The sequence below is a fragment of the Phoca vitulina genome, unplaced genomic scaffold, assembly GCF_004348235.1.
Source record: "Phoca vitulina isolate PV1807 unplaced genomic scaffold, GSC_HSeal_1.0 scaffold1, whole genome shotgun sequence".
In the NCBI taxonomy this organism is placed as follows: Eukaryota; Metazoa; Chordata; class Mammalia; order Carnivora; family Phocidae; genus Phoca; species Phoca vitulina.
The window spans coordinates 62,854,904-62,874,941 of NW_022589704.1; the positions used below are offsets into that span (position 1 = coordinate 62,854,904).

At 43.2% G+C, this 20,038-nt stretch overlaps 1 protein-coding gene across 3 annotated transcripts in view; it reads left to right on the plus strand.

The window, feature by feature from the left end:
* STK39 (serine/threonine kinase 39) overlaps positions 1-20,038 on the plus strand; it is a 305,438-nt gene that overhangs the window by 71,675 nt on the left and 213,725 nt on the right. For all 3 annotated transcript variants that reach the window (XM_032408730.1, XM_032408721.1, XM_032408738.1), the window contains exons 3-5: positions 1,978-2,086; positions 5,173-5,314; positions 6,728-6,783. In XM_032408730.1, the coding sequence (XP_032264621.1) occupies positions 1,978-2,086; positions 5,173-5,314; positions 6,728-6,783 (307 nt within the window). The remainder of the gene's footprint in view (positions 1-1,977; positions 2,087-5,172; positions 5,315-6,727; positions 6,784-20,038) is intronic.

The following is a 20,038-nucleotide window of genomic DNA, read 5'->3' on the forward strand; positions in this document are numbered from 1 at the left end:
CCCCCCCCCCCCCCCCCCCCCCCCCGGCCACACACACAGTTTGCCACTACAATGTTGGAGAACCTGATACTCTGGGTAGGAAGTGATACCGGTCATCTACATGGAAAGCATGAGAAAACGTGTTTTTCCAGACTCTGGCCCAATTTTGCTTCCGTGCAGAAGAATTTCCTTTCATGTAGGCATTGGTTATTCATTGGTTATTTATTGTTCATTTTGATTAATGATTTAAAAGTTTGGAGTTCGAAAGCTAGACAAGCATTCATTTGCATTGGATGTAAAATGGTGAGAATGTAGAGCACCCATACTTTCAAGAACCATTATTCTCCTTTCTGTGAGCAAGGGGGGCATCTGTGCAGAGAGGCCCCTACCTAATTCTGCAGGCCTCCCAAGTGGGCCATCCATCCCCACAGTGAGCAGCTGCTGGTGACTTGAGATAGGACTGGTCTGGGCAGTGTTCCATTTCTCCTTCAGAGGCGTCTTGTGGTATCAAAACCTAACACTTGAAACAGATGGAAGCTGGACCTCGGGTTTCAGATCTTGTTCAAAGGACAGGAGTAGCCGACTTGAAAAGTGTCAGATTTAGAAGACCTGTAATTAGTTAAATGGTTGAGGGGAAGGATGAAGGGAAATTATTGCTATATAATGAAGATGGAAAAAATAGTGATTTTCTTCTATATTTATCCTTGGTAAAAGGCACTTGTAACACATACACAAACCTTAGTATATATGTTTGTATATGTCATGGTATTTTGGCCAAGTTATCTGACATATAGGGTCTTGGCAATTGGAGGATCAAGTGGGACTGGATATGCAAATTTGCAGCTCCAATTGGAATATTCTGGCCAGGAAATTAGCAGTTAATTCAAAGTTAACTAGATGCTCATTATTATTGAAAATATTTGTAAGATGCATAAATACACTTTTCTTTCATCATAAATACATAATAGCATAAATAAGGTTTCTTTGGTGACTTAGGTTATTTTTTGTGGCTTTTGGACAGCACCTTGAAAGCCAGTTGTGCTGGTCTGGTGCCTTTAATTGAGGGTCAGCATTTGACTGAAGCTTTATAGGAGAAATCTGGCAATGACTTAAAATGACACATCAAAACCAAGGGGAACTTGAGTATTGCAGGAAAATGTGGTTTATTGAAGTAACCTATTGTTTGATTTCAGAACTTTATTGTTTTATGTCTCTGTATGAAAGTTATTTCTCTTCAGTAGTAGTGTTTCCTGCACTGTGACACACAAAGCATTATTTAACTGCATTGTTAATATGGATTCAACTATGACAGTTTATCTACTGTGGGACTTCTCAGAGCCTTTGACAGTACTAATATTCCCTGTGACCCTGTTAGAGGGAGATGTAGGACATGATGTTTCCCAAGCTTATCACTTTGCCTGCCTCTCTCCCTTTTTTTTTTTCTTCATGGACTATCTACCATGAAATAGACTTTGGGAAATTACGCTCTTGTGTTTTCATATGTATTTGCTCATTTATAACATCACAGCAGTCCTAAGAGACAAACAGTTTTGGACGAGGGAGGAGCTAAGGCCCACTGGAGTTGAGGCTGGCCGTGGGACCCCGTCCTCTGAGGACTCACTCAGTCTTTTCTCTCTCCGTCCAGGCCTTCGGTGCAGGTAGGAGGCCCTCAGTCCTGTGTGGCAGGGCTCTCTGCTGCAGAGTAGGGGGTGATCTGGGTGATAGGCCCATCTGAAGTTTCTCTGTCCTGTCCTTCAGGTCCACAGGGCTCTCTGGTCTTGGGAGAGGCCTTTGTCAAGTCTAGCACGTTGATGATGAGGGTGAATTAGTTAGTTCTCATGTAGCTTCATTGAACTCAAGGTTTAGGCAGCCCCCCCAGGTAGGCTTTTAAGTAAGAAAGGTGCCCGGGTACTCAGTTGTGGTTTCCCTTCTGTTTTGTTTCCTGATTTTTTGCCCCAGGGTACTATGTCATGTTTTGTTTTGTTTTGTTTTTTATAGAAGGAAATTCAAGCCATGAGTCAGTGCAGCCATCCCAATGTAGTGACCTATTACACCTCTTTTGTGGTAAAAGATGAACTTTGGCTGGTCATGAAATTACTAAGTGGAGGTAAGTAGGTTTTGTTATTTGCTTGTTGTTGTTGTTTTTTTTCCTTTTGTGTGAGCCAGCATATTGACTAAGACTTTAAATTTGGTCCCCTACCTTTTGTATTTAAAAGTTTTGCTTGTTTATTATTTACCTAGAGAATAAAGCCTGGATTGCACTGCCTCGACTGTCTGTGCCTTCTCGGTGGAGGGGGGGCTCCCTAAGTATCTTCTGTGCTTGCTCTGTCCTCCTACACCTCACCTGCGTGGCTCCTCAGCCCAAGAGGTCTGTCCTTCCTTTTCCAGGTGCTCAAGTCCGAACACCGCACATGCTCTCTGCAGCCTCCCCCATGCTCATCAGAAAAATTAACCAGTCCTTCCTCTTTAAACTCTTTGTTTTTAATATTATTCGCGTCCTTACTACATCGCAGTATAATGAATTCTTCCAGTGCTGTTTGTTCAGAGTTCTGTGATGATGGACATGTTCTAGAGCTGTGCGCTCCAGTTTCTACTAGGCACATGTGGCCCTTGAATACTTGACTTGTGGCCCGTGTTCCTGAGGCACTGAATTTCTATTCAGTTTTCATCAGCTTCTATTTAAATAACTGCAGATGGCCCAGCCCGCGGCTGCGGTGTCAGACGGGGCAGATTTAGATTAGATTCCGACTTGCCGAGGAGAGCACGGTCTCCTGTACTTCTCATTTACTGAACCTGGCACCCAGTGGGAGCTCAATAAATATTGCTTCAGTTGAATGGAGAAGAGCTGTCTGCATGCTGATCTGAAGTGGCACTATTTTCATCCTGTGTTTGCATTTGAAAAAGCAGAGGAGCTTTCCCTCTGGCCTCAGGTCACCAGAGTTACAAAAGCCACTGACAGTTTACCTTACAAGACACTTTCACATTCCCATATTTTTCCTTTTAATCTTTTACCATCACTATTTGATAAAGAATGGTAATGAGAACCATTAACTTTATGGAACACTTACTCTCTGGCTAGATCCTGTTCAAGGCAATTTACTTGAATCTGGACAGCATCTTTGAATGGCAGGTGTCACCGTCCCTGCTTTTCAGAAAGTTCCCCGAAGCTCTTGGGAGAGTTAGGCAGCTCGCCCAAGGTCACCTACACAGTAGTTGTTAGTGCTGGAAAGAAGTGGTGCTGGGACCTATTGACTTAAAAGCTACGAGGTGCCGCAAGAATTATCACCTTCATTTTACAGACAGGGAAATGGGAGTTTAGAAAGCCCAAGTGATTTTCTTTGTAACACCCAGCATCTCTCACTCCTTCTGTATCTTTCCCAGACATGAAGTATGATTTAGGAGCAGAGGAGAACATTTTGAGGTGCCTGGATGAAGCCCAAACTGGCACCGCAGAATTTATATTGTAGAGCCCATTTTAATCTGCAGACCTAGTTCCAGTGAAGGCTGACTCGTGGTGGTGGTGGGGGGGCAATCTTAATTTCTTTCCTTTTTTTTTTGAAGAAACTCTTGGATCCAGCAGAGGCCCAGAACCGAGAGGACAAATATGCCGTAATTGCCTTGGGTCTGCTTGTGCAGGTCTCAGTGGGGAGCCTGGGAGAGCAGCGTCCGGTTCTGTTCCCAGTCTTGTCAATCCTATTAGTCATTGTTTCCATGAGGGCCTACTTTGGTTTTTAATTAAACATGAAAAGAAAGACATGAGGGGAAAAAGAAAAAGGCAGCTTGCTGGAGCCAGACTGCAGTGTTTGAGGGTCGGGACTGCCCCTGGGCTCTGGAAGACCTGTGCTTTGGCAGGAAGATGACCTTCACCGAGCCTCTTCTTGCTTGGTTCCCCCAGCTTTGAGGAGACTGAGAAATTCTGGTGACCTGGGACCCTGGGCAGCCCCAAATACTCAGCTCAGGCTGAGGATTTTACTTCCTGTCTTTATTTTGATCCCAGTTAACCTTTTATAAGCTCGGAAATATCCCCAATCCCCTTGCCTGAGGACTTGAAAGAAAATGTCATTGTCTTTTTAAAAGAATCCAATTTCGTCAGTCTCCCTGGGCTTTAGGTAAGAAGAACAGGTTTTAAATGGGTTTCCACAGGTCCGGGAGACCTGGGCAGATGTGGACTCTTGCTCATTTTTCTTTCAGCAGGCCAGAAATGCACACATGCCTGGTAGGGTATATCCTTATAAGATAAAAATGAAACATTTTTGGAAGTCTCATTTTCTCGATTATCAACAAATTTAAGAATCAATGAATAAATAGATGTTTCTCTGAGGGGGGAAATATGCATTTGTTTTCTTTTATAATATTTTATCCCATTAAATCTCTTAATGAGGGGCAGGCAGCTAGTCTGGTGTAGTAATACCTGATGGGGAAACTCAATTCTCCCAGTTAATCATAGAGAGCGTGGAGCCAGATTCAGATCCTGAGGTAAGCCATTTGTTAACTCTTCAGAAATGTTGAACCCCCAGGTAATTATGGCTTTTAAAATGACCAGGAGGTTTGGAATATTAATTAATATGTGTTGAAACATGAACTCACAGTGCCAAGGATACTAATCTGTTTATGGTAACAAAGTCCTGTGTATTTATTTCATTATGGAAGTCAGCACATTATGCATAAGTGAACGAAAATAAAGATTGCGAACGAAAATAAAGATTGCCGAGAGTCACAGAAAGGAAGCTTCTGGTTATAAGCAGGGGTCCAGTGGCAACATACTTTTTTTTCCTTCCTTCCCACCTGTGTTCTAGATGTCCAGGAAGATCTGCGCTTCTCTCTCTCATCAGTTCACAGCTGTCTGTTTCCCTGGCCTCTTCCTCCTTTGGTTTTTCACTTCAAACATTTTGAACCCTGTTTTGAGCCTGTAACCAGTTGTGTATGTGTAGGAGAAAGGAATTAGCCCTGAGGTGACCCTGAACAATCTTGTGGTCCCTGACCCGGAATTCTTCTCATGCCGGAAGTGCTCTCGCAGACTTGGATGTAGGGTTTCTGGTCCTGTGCCGCCATGCAATTGTATGCCTTGAAGGGGGGGATTGTGTTAAATAAACCAACATATTTTGACATTTCCACTTAATTTTCTAAATAGTGGAACCCAACCTAGAAAGGTACCGAAGATGCTTACACGAAGTTTTCACTTCTTCTGTCTAGGTTCAATGTTGGATATCATAAAATACATCGTCAACCGAGGGGAACACAAGAATGGAGTTCTGGAAGAGGCAATAATAGCAACAATTCTTAAAGAGGTTTTGGAAGGCTTAGACTATCTGCACAGAAATGGTCAGATTCACAGGTAGGATTTCTGCAAAGGTATTTAAATTCAGCCATTTGTATCTTTAGCTCCGGCTTGTAAAGAATATTAAGGAAACACGTGTTACAGGTAGGCATCAACATTATTTCCGAGCTAGGCCGAATAGATGTGGAGAAAGTACTTATGAAAGAAGCAAGTGAATACGTTCGGATGAAATATATTAGTATCCGCAGGACTGGCTTATCTGCTCTCACTGAAATAGAAGCAGAACATAAAAAGTACCGAGTGAGCTCATTAAAAAAAATCAGTTAACATGCTCCTCTTGAAGTAGGCTCAGTTGAGCAGGATAGCATCTCTGCCTTTCTAATGTAGGCAGAACTGGTCCAGACATTGTAATATGTTCATTACTTTTGGCATGGTGGTGTGAAGAAAGGGGGAACTAATTTCATCTTCTTTTGTGACATGAAATGCTCATTCTTTCAGTAGCCAAACAGCCTAAAATATGAGTGTTTGATGTTTCAAAAGGGTTTGTGTTACTTCGGCCCTTAGGAATAGCTGCAAGTAGGGGTGCCTGGGTGGCTCAGTCCATTAAGCGTCTGCCTTCGGCTCAGTTCATGATCCCAGGGTCCTGGGATTGAGCCCCACGTCCGGCTTCCTGCTCAGCAGAGAGCCTGCTTCTCCCTCTCCATCTGCCTGCCACGATGCCTACTTGTGCTCTCTCTCTCTCTGTCCAATAAATAAATAAAATCTTTAAAAAAAAAAAAAAAGGAATAGCTGCAAGTAAATAGCCATTTATTGGTAATACTCACATTGTAATTCCCCTGCCTTGAGCTCTACGTGGCCTATATATTTAAGGATATTTGCCATGTGTTTCAGTAGTTAGAAAAAAAATATTACCTTAGATATCAAACTTGTAAATTGTCATTTTTCTTTTGAAGAGTTAAGACTTCTATATGGTGAAGAAATATATTATAGAATGTTGTAATTAATATTTATAGTCAGCATCTCCCCAGAGGAGAGGCTGATCCAATCCATTGTTTAAGAAGCCACCAGGATTAATTTGGAGTTGCACCCTAGACACATTTGAGTGGAAGTAGAACAGCTTTACATAGAATTATCAGCTTTAATTCTCGATAAAATGATAGTATGGTGAGTCAATGGACAGCCTCTAGCTCTATAACATAAAGAATGTACTCACTACTGATTTAATTCAATTTGGATAATGATTCCATATAAAATATTTGTTACTAAAATCCTAACATCTCCCAGGAGCAAGCTATATAAAATCACAACTTATCCCTATAAAAATCTGTGATATAATTTTCATATTTATAAAATGTTAATTATGTTAAATAGCTACATTATGTGATGTGTTTTTAAATCTCTCTGAGTGAATTAATGCAATATAATGTCTGTATTCCATAATTTATTCTCCATTTTTTTTTTTCCTAACAGGGATTTGAAAGCTGGTAATATTCTTCTGGGTGAGGATGGTTCAGTACAAATAGCAGGTAAAGCTGATAAAAATAAAAATTCTTTTGCCAGAAATGTTACAGTTTCAAGGAATATCATTATTATCATTTCAAGGGATATCATTCATTATCATTCCAAATAAATAATGAGTGAATGAATAAATGAACGAATGAATGAATGCCTGTAATCTGTTTTAAGAATGTATCTGGGCTGCCCTGTTCTAGAATGTTTGGGTCTGAGGCAGAATATTTTTCCTATTATTATTATTATTTTTTAAGATTTATTTGAGAGAGAGAGAGAGAGTAAGTGGTGGGGAGGGGCAGAGGGAGAGGAAGAGAGAAACTCAAGCAGACTCCCCGCTGAGCGTGAGCTCGTGACCTGAGCTGAAACCAAGAGTTGGACGCTTTACCAACTGAGCCACCCAGGCACTCCCCTTTTTTCCCTATTATTTTGATAAATTTTTGTTATTGTCATCCAATAAACAGTGCTATTTCAGAACATAGCCTTTTGATAAAGACAATTTTACTTTCGATTTTATTTTTTCTACCTTTCAGGTTGAATAAAGGTGGTATTTACGTGACTGCAAGAAAAGCACTTTTGAGAGTTTTTCTGACGAGTTTGAAAGTTTAAAACACTGTACCCTTCTATTAATTTAAGCCCCTGGATTTCTGAAGAGGTGGCTGAAAGCATTGTCAACGCTTAAAGTCTCTGGGTTATTTTGGTCTTACACCCACCGTGTGCCCGTGCCTGGCTGTTGATGGCAGTTGGCCTGCAGGTGCAGTGGGTGTCTGTAGAGGGAATGCACCGGACAGGTGGCCTCTGTGTGCAGAACTTGTCATTTTGTTATTGTGCCGAGAGTAACTGGAAAGGCCTGGGATAAAATGTAGCCGTGTCTATATTGACTCTTGTTTCACCCCATGTCCAGGAAGGCCTGCCTCCACCATCCTCTCAGCCATCTCTGCTTTTTGCATTTTTGACTGGATGGTCCTTCCTTGTCCTGCACTGTCCGCGTCACCGCAGGGTGCTCAGCCCTCTGGCTTCCAGGCACTGAATGTTACTAACAGCACGTCCTAGCAGCATCCTTGGCGCGAATCGCTCATGGGGCTCCTGTTGTGGAAGAGCACCAAAGCTCGCCCCAAATCTTTCATCAGCCTGGTCTGCTGCTTTCTGAGTTGGAGTGGAAGAGGCCTCTCTTCCAGTATTTAGGGTTTAGGGTCTTTGCATATCAAGTTCTTAGAGCAGAGTTGATCACACTCCTTGGTTCTAGTTTTGTTTCTGGACAAATGCGAGGATCTGGGGTATTATTGGAAATGCGAGAGCTCAGCAGAAAACAAACACACCCCCAACACAAAGGATAAGCCTTGAGTCATCTCTTTGATTCATTGTTTGTTCCTCTCTAGGTGCCAGAGAACCTGTCAGGTGATGCCTGGTCTGTATGACAGGCACAGTGCTGACCTTGGGCTCTGTGTTTAGTTGGGTACATTCAAGGGGACTTTTATTTATTTCCTTTTAAAGGGGAGAAAAGATGTTTTAAAAATACAGAAGGGAAACAGAATATATTTCAAATCAAATGTTTCTTCCCTGGAAAACTAATAATGAAAGCGTTATCCTTTATATTCCTCTCATTGAAGAGATACATTGAGTCAAATACAGTCATTGGCTTGAGACCACTGTGGAGGCACTCTGTGTGTCAGTTAAACACAGAGGCCTTGGCATCAAACAGGCCTGGTTTCAGACCCATGGAGCAGAGTGGGGCAGGTCGTTGCATCTCTAAGCCTCAGTTTCCCCATCTGTGAGATGGTGATGATTGATGCCGCCTACCGTTCGAGAAGACACAGATATCCTGTGCGCCTGTTGAAACTTACGATTCAGGGTCCCTAAGTGCTGTGGATTTCTGGGAGTTGCAGAATGTTCTAGGTGGAGAGGAGAAGCCAACCTGCAATCAGGAGGTATTTCTGTGTAGGTATTTTTGTTAAGTTGTCTAAAGCTATTTCAGAAGAAAGGAACTTATTAATCCTTAGGACTCCAGTGAATCGGTGTGAATTTTTAATTTTAAAGAAATATACATATTCATACCTAACTTTGTATTTTTAATTTTGTATTGTCTGTATTACAGAGGGTTTTCCAAATTGTGTAAGCTTCATGTCCCATGAAACAACTGCTGATATGGTTGTTAAAATAAGTACGTAAATGTGAGAAATGCTTAGTACACCCAAAATGTGCAGTAGGCAGGGATACACATTATAAGCTTATTTATTGGAGCACTGTTTCTGGTTGCAGTAGATTGGAAACAACGTAGGTGTCCCAGTTAAATATGGTAGGTGGCCTCTCTGCATTATGGGAGAGCCACCAGCTGTCATGGAGAATGAAAAGCCCGCTATACACTGATGTGAAGGAAAAAATCTCCAGGCTATGTGGTTAAATGAATACAACAGGGTGAAATAGAATGTGTATGTCACCTTTTGTGAAAGAAATGGGGAGAAATAAGAATATCTCTATATATTTATACAAAGAAACATTAGAAGGATAACGAGGAGTGGGACTGTGTGGTGTGTACCCTCTATAACGTTTTGAATTTTGAACTGTGTAAAAGTATGACCTGGGGAAAAAAATGACAGGAAATGACTTAATAAACTTCATAAACTGTCAATTAGTCAAAGTCATTTTTAAACCGTTTATTTTAAAAATTTTCATACGTAGCCTACAGTAGAAAAGAGTAGGAAGAACCTCATGCATACCCATCACCCGGCATCAGTAATGATCATTGATTCATGTATCTTCCCCCTCTCTACTTTGTGGCTCTTATTACTAACACTGAATTTTGTCCTTGAGCCATCTAAGTTAGTGCCTTATGTATGCATATCTTTTTTTTTTTTTAAAGATTTTGTTTACTCATTTGACACAGAGAGTGAACGAGCACAAGCAGGGGGAGAGTGGCAGGCAGAGGGACAGGGAGAAGCAGATTCCCCGCTGAGCAGGGAGCCCGATGCGGGGCTCGATCCCAGGGCCCTGGGATCATGACCTGAGCCGAAGGCAGACGCTTAACCGACTGAGCCCCCCAGGGGTCCTAACATATCTTGTTCTTACGCTAGAGAGTGGCCCTGAACCCGCAGGCTAGGGGCATTTAGGGAAAAAAAAAAATACTTCAACAAAACAAGTGACAGCTGGAAACGTCTGTGGACAGAAGCTTCAGACTCTCCCACCTCTGAGTACTCCAGTTCAGGGTGCAAGGTCTCGGATGAGCTGGCATGGTGGAAATTCCCAGGTCACCACTCAAGCTCTGGGACCTTGGTCAGGCTACTCAACTTCTGTTAAGACTCCGTTTCCTTAAAGAGGGGTACAGATATCCCCCCCCATCTCTCCTTGTGGCATCGAATGCGGTTCTTCCCAGCCAGCGATGGTAACAGTGGCTGGCGCACGGCGGGCAGGCGACAGCCTCTGTGGTTCTTGTGTTACTCTTCTTCCTGTCGCTGCTGTTACTGCTTTCACTGCCAGCGACAGGCTCGCACTGACCCTCCCCTGCACCGCCGGCAAGTCATATGTACCTCAAATTAGTCTTGCTAGGGGTTCAGCTCTGAGGGGCTTGTGTGAGTTATAAAAAGCTAATGTTTATTAATTATGGAACTTGGAAGTTACCTTGTCGTTAATCTTGTTCTAAGCTGATAAAAAAAAACATGACTGATTTTCTCTCTGGTGATGAAATGATCACTGCTCACTAAGAGGGTCAAGATAGCAGTGAACTGCCTTTGAAATGCGAAGGCAGGTCAACCCTTGCCTTATTCTGCCCCTTGGTGCTTTGCCAGTCACTTCATCTATTATTCTTGTCAGATGAATGACCTGAGCTCTTTCTCTAGGCTTTCTGTAGCACATCGGCCTTTTCTTTTCCTCAGTTGGGATCCCCTGAAGTAAGATTTCCTGAATTTCTCTCCCCCTCTTGGGCCTTGGGTATTTTCTCCTCACCGTGGGTGGTGGTGTTGCTTGCACCATGGGGGCTGCTGGGTTCAGAAGGGCACGTGGGGAAAGCCACCACCCGGCTTGTGGTGAGGATTAGATGAGTCCATGTGTGAAGTGCTAAGCCTGGTGCGTAGGGAAGGCTTTGTGTACCACCATTCTGGGCCCTCGCTGTCATCCCTTCCGAGCGTGTGACTTCCTGCGTGTGCCACAGCATGGGCTGAAATGGCCGTTTCCCGGATGTGTGATGGGGGGGTAATAGGCATTTATTTATTTTTATTTAGTTATTTTTTTTTGAGAGCGAGCCAACAAGTACAAGCGGGGCGGGGTGTAGGTGGGGAGGGGCAGAGAGAGATAATCTTAAGCAGGCTCCACACCCAGCACAGAGCCCAGCGTGGGGCTCGATGACCCTGAGGTCCCGACCTGAGCTGAAATCAAGAGTCGGTCACTTAAGTGACTGAGCCACCCAGGCGCCCTGGATTAACAGGCATTTAAATTGTACAGTTTCTACATCTCTGGGGCTATGGCTTTCTAGAATTCATATTCAATTTTTTCCATACTCTTTAACCCGAGCACAACATCGAATTCCTATGGTACTTAAAATAATTATAATAATAATAACTATTATTATTATTATTTTGGTTTTAACTCTGAAATAAGGTTATTGCTTTAAGAAAACACTTGTAATGCTTCCTTGGAACAGACAGATGCTGATGCTGTCCCTGTTTTCTAGGAGTTTGACTCTGTTGGCCAGGCGATTGGTTACTGCCTGAACGAGAACGGGGACCAGGAGTCTCTGGGTCTTTTGCTGCTATCTTTTCTGGTGGGTGAGGTAGGGGAGGTGGGTGGAAGGGTTGAAAGCTGCCTATTATATTTGGGTAGATATTAAATTGCTTTTGTTCAGGCTGTTTATGCCCTTTCTCTTTGCATCTTTATGTTCTTTAAGCCCTATTTTTTGAAATAAAATTTAAGCAGGGGAGAAGTTTGCATTTACTTCTTTGAATGTAATATTTGTTTACCTTGAGAGTATTGTTATGAGCATTGCTTTTAAAAAGAGTATTTGTGCTCTTCTAATAGAAAACAATTTTTATTTAAATCACTCTACCATTTATATATTTCCTTTCTCAGAATTTTTTATTAGAAAAGGGGAAATTAAGGGACACCTGGGTGGCTCAGATGGTTAAGCATCTGCCTTCAGCTCAGGTCATGATCTCAGGGTCCTGGGATTGAGCCCCATGTCGGGCTCCCTGCTCAGCGAGGAGCCTGCTTCTCCCTCTGCCTGTGGTTCTGCCTGCTTGTGCGTGCTCTCTCTCTCTCTCTGTCAAATAAATAAATAAAATCTTAAAAAAAAGGGGGGAAATTAGGATTCCTGGTTCAGACCATGAGAAACTCTCATTCAGCTGACAAGTGTGGTGAATAAGGCAAATATGCTTGGTTCTGTTTCCAAAAGTACAAATTCTGTGGGAATTAAATGCATTTCTATTGACTCGGGATATAAAATCAGTAACTAATGTGTATTGAGTGCTTCCTATATTTCAGGCTGGGTTCTGCGTGCTGAGCACATTGTGATTCGTTCACTGCAGCCCTGTAAATGTGTCCATTTTACAGACAAGAAACTAAGGTACAGAGAGGGGAAGAAAGTTGCCCAGGTCACAAGTAGGCTTCAGATTCCGGGGTCTGGCTGCAGAGCCTGTGATCCCATGTCTGTGGGATTTCTAGGAAGACAGCCCTAAATCTGTGTATAAATGATCTCAGTTTGGGATGGAAGACCAGTAGCAATCACTCGCTCTTCTACACCCCTGCATGGCGATTCCATTTTGAAGCCAGGGAACGTATTCTGTACGTTTTCCCCTCTCTGCTCCTTCAATTTGAGACACAAGTCTCTGGTAAGGTTTTAGGATATAGAAGAAGCAATCCTCTCGGGTGTCACGGGGTGTCAAATTAAAGCACAGTAGTGACACCACACTTTTTTTAGACTGGAAAACTTCAGGTTTGATGTAATCAATTAAAACTTGAGGACTGCCTACTCAGAGTTTAAAAGAAAATGCTTTACTTCTCATTATATCTTCTGTGCTCAGAGGACCTGAATGTGTGACTTCCTGGTAATAAACTTGGACAGGATGCCTCGGTAAATGTAAAGGTGTCTGCTACAATACGTGATAGAAGGAGTGGCCATTTGAAAGTCACGCTCTTCCCACGGCCTAGCATTTTATTTTCCAGTCTCATGTTCTGCCATACTGTCAGGAAGAGCTTAGGTCTTTGTCTGGCAAGTGATAAGTCTGTTTGTCTGGAATTAATGAGAGGCACTATTCTAAGAAGAAATTCATATAAAACAGGTCACTTTGGGGTGGTTGCTGCAAATATATTTATCCTAGGATTCTTTAAAATAGTGACCACTCTTAATGTGCTTTTAAAATGTTGATTTCAGAACATTTGCTTTCTGAAGAACTTTTTAGAAGCATACCACTGCATTATATTATTAGGTAGTTCTTACGCTCATTTTCTTACTTTTGCCTTTTAACTGTTAGTGTGTGTGTGTGTGTGTGTGTGTGTGTGAATGTGAATTTCCATTCCTAGTTTTTCATAACAAATTTGATATTTAGCTAAATCAGCCTAATACTTTAGAAGTCTAGAAAGTTATCATTACCTCTATCTCAGTGTATCTGAGACCATCCTAATCAAGCTTATGTGTGCCTTGGGTTTTTCACTGTCTGAGGCACATTGGTATGACTTTGGATAGCGTCTCTATTTTTTGGGAGGGAGATTATATCCTTATTCAGCCTTTGAGAACATCTTGAACTTCAGTCTGCGTCTTGGACATTTAGGACTAAAACTTCTGCCAGGAAAACACGCAACTAGATTTAACTTGCTTCCAGTACCCTGGTGTTATTCTCAAGGAGCCAGAGGAAGGTGCGTGTAGTGGTGAAGTTGTGCTTTTTTGTGTGTTTTTTTTGGTGGTGAAGTTTTTATTCCCATAGCTGCTAGGTTCTTTTGTTTTCCTTCTGTGCTCTAGCTCTGGTGAAATGCATTTCGTTGGGGGATGGAGGAATGGGGTGGAGGGAGTATTTCTTTTGCTAGGAGGGGCTGCTGCTTCATGCAAGGTAATGTGGGCTCCCTGTGTGCAAGGGAGGCAGCAGGCTCTGATTCATATCAGAAAGTCCAAAGGCCCCTGAGGCGTCGAATCAGGAAATGACGATGTCATTGTATTTGTGGGTGCCTTGGCCTAGAGCAGGGCTCTGACATCAGACTGCTGTGGTTTCACTCCTCCCCGTGACCAAGTTAATTAAGCACTCTGTGCCTCAGTTGCCATATCCAAACAGTGGAAAAATACTAGAGGGTTAAAGGAATTAACACACATTCCATTTTAGAATTAGGTAGCTCACATTGCTTTTGTATTGAAATGGGGGTGGGGCCCTTTAATTCTTTAGGCCTTGTGAGATCAGGGGGAAGAGGCTGTAGGCCCTCTCTCTGACCCTGCCATATCATTTTGCTCTCCCTTTTTCTTTACCCCATTGATTTCCCCCATATCACCAGGGTGAGAAATGTGCAATGCAGATCTGACCATATAATTCCCTTGCATAAAGTTTAAAACTGTTGCTGGTGGAATAAAGCCCTTAGCTCCCTAATATGGCATATGAAGGCCCTGCCTGTTTTTCCAGTCTTGTCCACCCACGCTTTTCTGCTTCCTGCTGTAAGGCAAGCTCTGTGTTAGGCAGCTACCCATGAAATGATTAATACAGTTAAGGAAGAGTGAAGCAGTACACACGAATTAAGAACAGTGGCACACTCCGAACATAGAGTATGCGTGCAAGTGAAGATCTTTGGAGGGCATAAAGTGCTTTATAGTGAACCAAAATGTATGTTTTGACTTTCAGGAAGTTTATCATTATGTGAATCGTGGTTTAATAAATTATGCCGTAGTTTTCACATACACATTTTTTGTTTGTTTAAGTATATAGGGACAACAAATTAATGTAGCTCCCTCAATTTTGGGATCTTGACAAATCAAACGGTAACATTTGGTGCAACCCCTAGCATGAAGCAAGAATGCATTCAATTCTGGAAACCCAGTTATATCCACTCCATGTGTTTATCATCAGTAAGAAATACTTGGGGAGATTTCAAGCAGCTTCCCATCCTTTAACAGCTGCTAGCAGTTGTCTGAGCAACAACTTAAGGAAGTCTTCCTGAGTGAACGCGATGGGGGGAATCCCTTTGCTCTGCCCGTCCGCTGGAATGTTTCCCCAGCTGTGCACATTAGCTGCATGGGGCACACGGTTGAGCTTTAAGGAGGAGGGTCTAGGAGGACATGGGGCAGATGGGACTTGGTCTTCCTTCTCCCTTGCCTCCCTCCCTTCCCTTCTTTCCTTCCTTCTTCTCTTCCTTTCTTCCTCCCTGCCTTTAAGGGCCTGCAGTGTCATAGTTAAATTACATTTTATATATTCCCACAAGCTGCTGAGGTCTGGGAAAAACAAGAGTTGTTAGACAAAGAGCAGAGCAGGCTAATTTAGTTCTTTGCATGATCATTTCTTCATTTATTTGTCTGCTTCCCAGAACCTGCATTTGTTACAACAAAAAACGGCCCTTCCCTGGTGAAAAGGTGAACATCAGTTGTTTGGGTTTAATGCGCCTGAAGTGGTTGATTGGCAGATTTTTTTTTTAAGGTTTTATTTATTTATTTGACAGAGTGAGAGCACAAGCAGGGGGAGGGGCAGAGGGAGAGGAACAAGCAGACTCCCCGCTGAGCAGGGATTTCCCCATTGCTGGACTTGATCCCAGGACCCTGAGATCATGACCTGAGCTGAAGGCAGACGCTTAACCGTCTGAGCCACCCAGGCGCCCCGGTTGGCAGATCTTTACTAAGCTTTTGTTGTGTTGCAGGCCTAGCCCTTGGGGCAGATACGATGGTCGGCAATGGGGACACCGTGTGTACTGGCCTAAGTTTACAGTTCAGGTGAAACCTATTAAACAGTTAACTATGGAATTTAATTTCAAAAATTTGTCAGTGGAGGGAAATGTGGGGAATCTACGTTAGCCCCATGAGGTCTAGTGTAATAGATTGTCATGGGGAATAAATCTTAAATGTGCATGGCAAATATGAATGATTTGGGGAAAGGTGTTTTTGATCAGTAACATATTAGAAGTTACTACATATGTCACACCATAAGTTAGAGATTTGTAGGAAATGTGAATAGAGTTAACATGTATTTATACTCTCTGGAATATAAATTTAACCCTTGAGTACATGGAATACACTTGAAGACACAGTAGCCAAGGACTATCTAGCTTTCTGAGTCACTAACTTAGCCTGAGCCCCCAACCATGTCCTTTGCTGGCCATTGTATCACCTATAAAATGAGGTTCTTGGCCTCTCAAGTTTCCTTTTAACTCTAAAGCTTGTATAATTTCAATACAGAAAAGCTCTATAACCCCCATCCCCCCTAACAGAATGCCCTTCTCATAGTCTTCCCGCTTCTTTTAAAAATGGCAGCTCCGTCCTTCCATGGCATAGGCTAGGGATTGGTATTCCCCGATCCTTCTCTTTCTCTCATACCCATCCTGCCCAGTTTGTCAGCAAATCCTCTTGCTGACCATGTCTCACCACCTCCCCTCTCATCCTGGTCTGGGCCACCATCAGCTCTTGCCTACGTTATTGAGGTGGTCTCCTAAGAGGTCCCCTTCTGTTCTCTACATGGCAGCCAGACAGATGCCGTTAAACTAAGTCGGCTTGTGTCACACCCTTACTGAAAGCCCTCCACTGCCTTCCCATCTCAGAGTGAAGTCATAGCTCATATGGTGGCCCGGCCTTACAAGATTTGGCCCCTAACATGATCTTGTTGACCTCATCTCTTCCTCCATCTTCTCCCTCACTCTATTCCAGTCAAACTGGCCTCCTTGCCATGCATGCTTCTGCCTCAGGACCTTTGCACCGGCTGCTCAATCCCAAATAGTCTTTCCAGTACCTCCTTCAGATCTTAGCTCACATGTCACATCAGTGAGGCTTCCGTGGCAATTCTGTGGTAAATTGCAGACTCCTCTGCCCTGGATTTCCTATCTCCTGATCTCTTTTTCTTTACTGCATACCTCAGCGTACACCGTGTTCATGTTGTCGATGTGTGGTCCTAGACCAGCAGTATCACCATCACCTTGGGAACTTGATAAAAACATAAATTCTGTGTTCTTCCACCCCTGGAGCTGCTGAATCTGAAACTTGGGGAGGAGCGGAGCCCAGCGGTATGTATGTGAAGAAGCCCTCAGGTGACTGTGATACTCACTGAAGTCTGAGAAGCACTGCTGTGTGCTGCACTTAGCGATTTTGCTTGCTGACCGTATTTACCTCTCCTTCCCGCTGCTGCCCCAACTTAAAGGTCAGCTTCATGAAGGAGGGGTTTCTGTTTTACAGTCCCAGTGTTTAAAACTGGAAATGACACTTAGTAAGAGCTCAGAAAATAGTCGTTGAATGAATTAATGAAAATATGACTATTTAGTAAATGTAGATTAAAAGAATACTGAGCAACAGAGTTGAATAATGCGATCCTCATATTTCAGTGACTCTTCAGTGTTAAGATTCTTAAATGTGAGGTTTTCTTTATTGTAGATTTAAAAATCTGCAGATTCTTTGAAGATTGTGTTAGCTTCAACTAATCCTTCTCCAAACTTTGTGGAAATGATGTAAATTGTTGCTTTAAATGCTTGTGGCAACTGGAATTGTGCTATTTTAATCATCTCCCGTAGGGACCATCTCTTGTAGAGTGTACAGATGGGTCATTCTAGTTTATTGAAAGCTTCTGATATTAGAGCTAGTTAAGTGGAGATTTGTATGAAAAAGAACACCTGCAGGTATATGAATATTGCATTGGAAATTTAGACTTATTAATATTTGATCTAAGTTGCTTGTGCCCGTCTTTGCAAATACGGCCAGCCAGGAGCTCCCATTGACTTCAGAGCATGCGTTGGGCTCGGGAAATGATACCTGTCTAATATACTTACCTAGTGCTCTCCTTTCAATAGCACTGTCACTTCAGCAAAGTAGGTCTTAGGGATGAGGGGACTGAGGACTGCTGAGCGATTGTGGATGACTTTAAGGTCATTTTCAAGGTCGTAAGAGCCAATCATTCTCAGATCTCCTGACTTCTCTTTCAGGCCTTAGCTCACTTCCTTACCATTGGGCTCCCCTCACCCCCCCCCCCGCTCTTCACACTGTGCCTTTTGACAGTTCAGCCCCCCTGGTGCTCAGTTTTTTCAGCTGCAGAATAAGGAAGGTTGACAAGACTTTCTCCAGGACCTGTCTTACATCAAAATGTTAGAGTGGCCCTTCATAAGCCTCAGTCACTAAAGAAATTCTCTATCCTGTTTGGAAGCTTTCAAATCAGAGGATGGTCTTGGGCATGGAGGGGAGAGTAAGCCAAGTATCTGTCCTGTGACTACTTTTACCAGAGCATCTTTACAGATACCCCGCCCTCACTGGGGAGCCAGGGAAGAATGGATTTGTGATTTGGGGATCATCTGTGGTTTTCCTTTGCTCACCGTAATTACCACATTTGATAGAAAGCTGACCACTAGTGAGTTCTTGGTCATGCCTGTCATTGGACTTGAGAAAGCTGGCTCGTGCCTGGCACCTTTAGCACAGCTGGCCTGGGATTACCGCTCCAGCCTTCTCCTGCCTTCTGCTGATGCCCCACCAGGTATGGCTTCTGGCTCCACTTGTCACTGGGAATTCACCTGCTTTGGTGAAGGGTTCTGTGGCTCTCACATAGACGGGCAGATGATCTGCGGTTTGCTGTCATCTTAAACTCGTGTTCTCCTTCACGCTTTGGCTAATTGATCGCATTAGTCAGCTGAACTGTGAACCAGATGTGAATTGACATCAGCCAACACTTACCTTCTGTCTTTTTGTCCCTCTTAAGCCTGGGTTGTCCCGAGTGGGAGAATGGGGAGAATGAGGAATTAGGGAGTGAGTGGCCGCTTGTGGAGCCTCGGCACTTTTACCAGTCAATCTCCTGTGGACATTTTCTTGTTATTCGTCTGTGGCATCATGAATGGGATGTTGATTCCGTGTACAAAGTACAAACAAGTGGCTAAGAACTTCTCCTATATGAGTTAAAATATAGCACACTTGAAGGAAACCTGTTGATGGCAATTTTGAGAGCCTACCCACATGAAAGGCCAGTGGTGGGAAGGTTTGCTTCTTTGTGTTTCTTTTATTTTGGAAGGTGAAACTCTTCCTTTAGGGAATACAGATGTGATGTCTTCTGATTTTTTCTTTTGTTGTCAGAAAAGGACTGCCTCTCCCTTCCTCATTCATTGATGGGAAACGCGGGTTTTTCAGAGCAGCCGAGAAGTGACTCTCAGGTGCAGCCTCGGGAAATATGGCAGATGGTGTGTTCTGTGAGTGGATGCCTGGGACACCACGTTGTGGTTGGGGCTGCAGCCTGTAGAGTCAAAGAAGGCCACTGAACACCATTTGCGTACAAGAAGGAATAAATAAGAGTTGAAAACCAGGAGTCTGACTAGAGGAAAGGACATTGGGTGGAGAGTGAGGGTTTCAGAGAACTCGTTTTGGTTCTGTCTGGTCCCTCGTGGGGTGCCAGCCTTCCTCCTGAGCAGGGCAGGTGGTGTGTCCCAATCCGTAATAAAGTAGTGATTACGAATAGTAGATAAGGTGCCAACACATTTATCATTTGCTTAAAAGATGAGCAGATGCAAGGTTATCGTTCTAATCATCTATCACCCTCACAAAATTGCATATCAGAGGTTGAGAGAGGAATAGTGTTACAAACATCTGTGCTGAGAATGATACCTACCCGAAGCCTATCTTCTCTGTACCCTGGCGCTCTACTGAGCAGCTGTTACTGATGGACTGTTAATAAGTATTGTGATCATAAATTATCTTCATGTATTTTAAAAAAAGATTTTGTACAAATTGGAGTGTGCCACGTGTGTGAATTTGTTTGTGCCGCTTGACACACCCTTGAGAATCACAGGGTCAGTTCTTTGTGGGACGTGATTTAGGTTTCTAGTATTGCCCTCGTGTTTACTGGGTCATAAAATACATGAGTATGCACGCATAAATACTTTTTTCCTGCTACTCTCTCTCCACTACTGCAGTTCTTTGCATCTAAGAGGTGAAAGAGGGAAGCCATGGTGTTGGCAACACTTTGGGGTCATCCAGTCGTACCGAATCAGGCCATAGCACCTGCTAGGAAGACCATACTCTTGAGCAATGCTTCTCCAACTTCCCTGTGCATCACCTGAGCTAGGGATCCTGCTACAATGCAGATGCTGACTCAGTAAGTCTGGGGTGGGACCCAAGAGTCCACATTTCTCCGAGGCTCCTCAGTG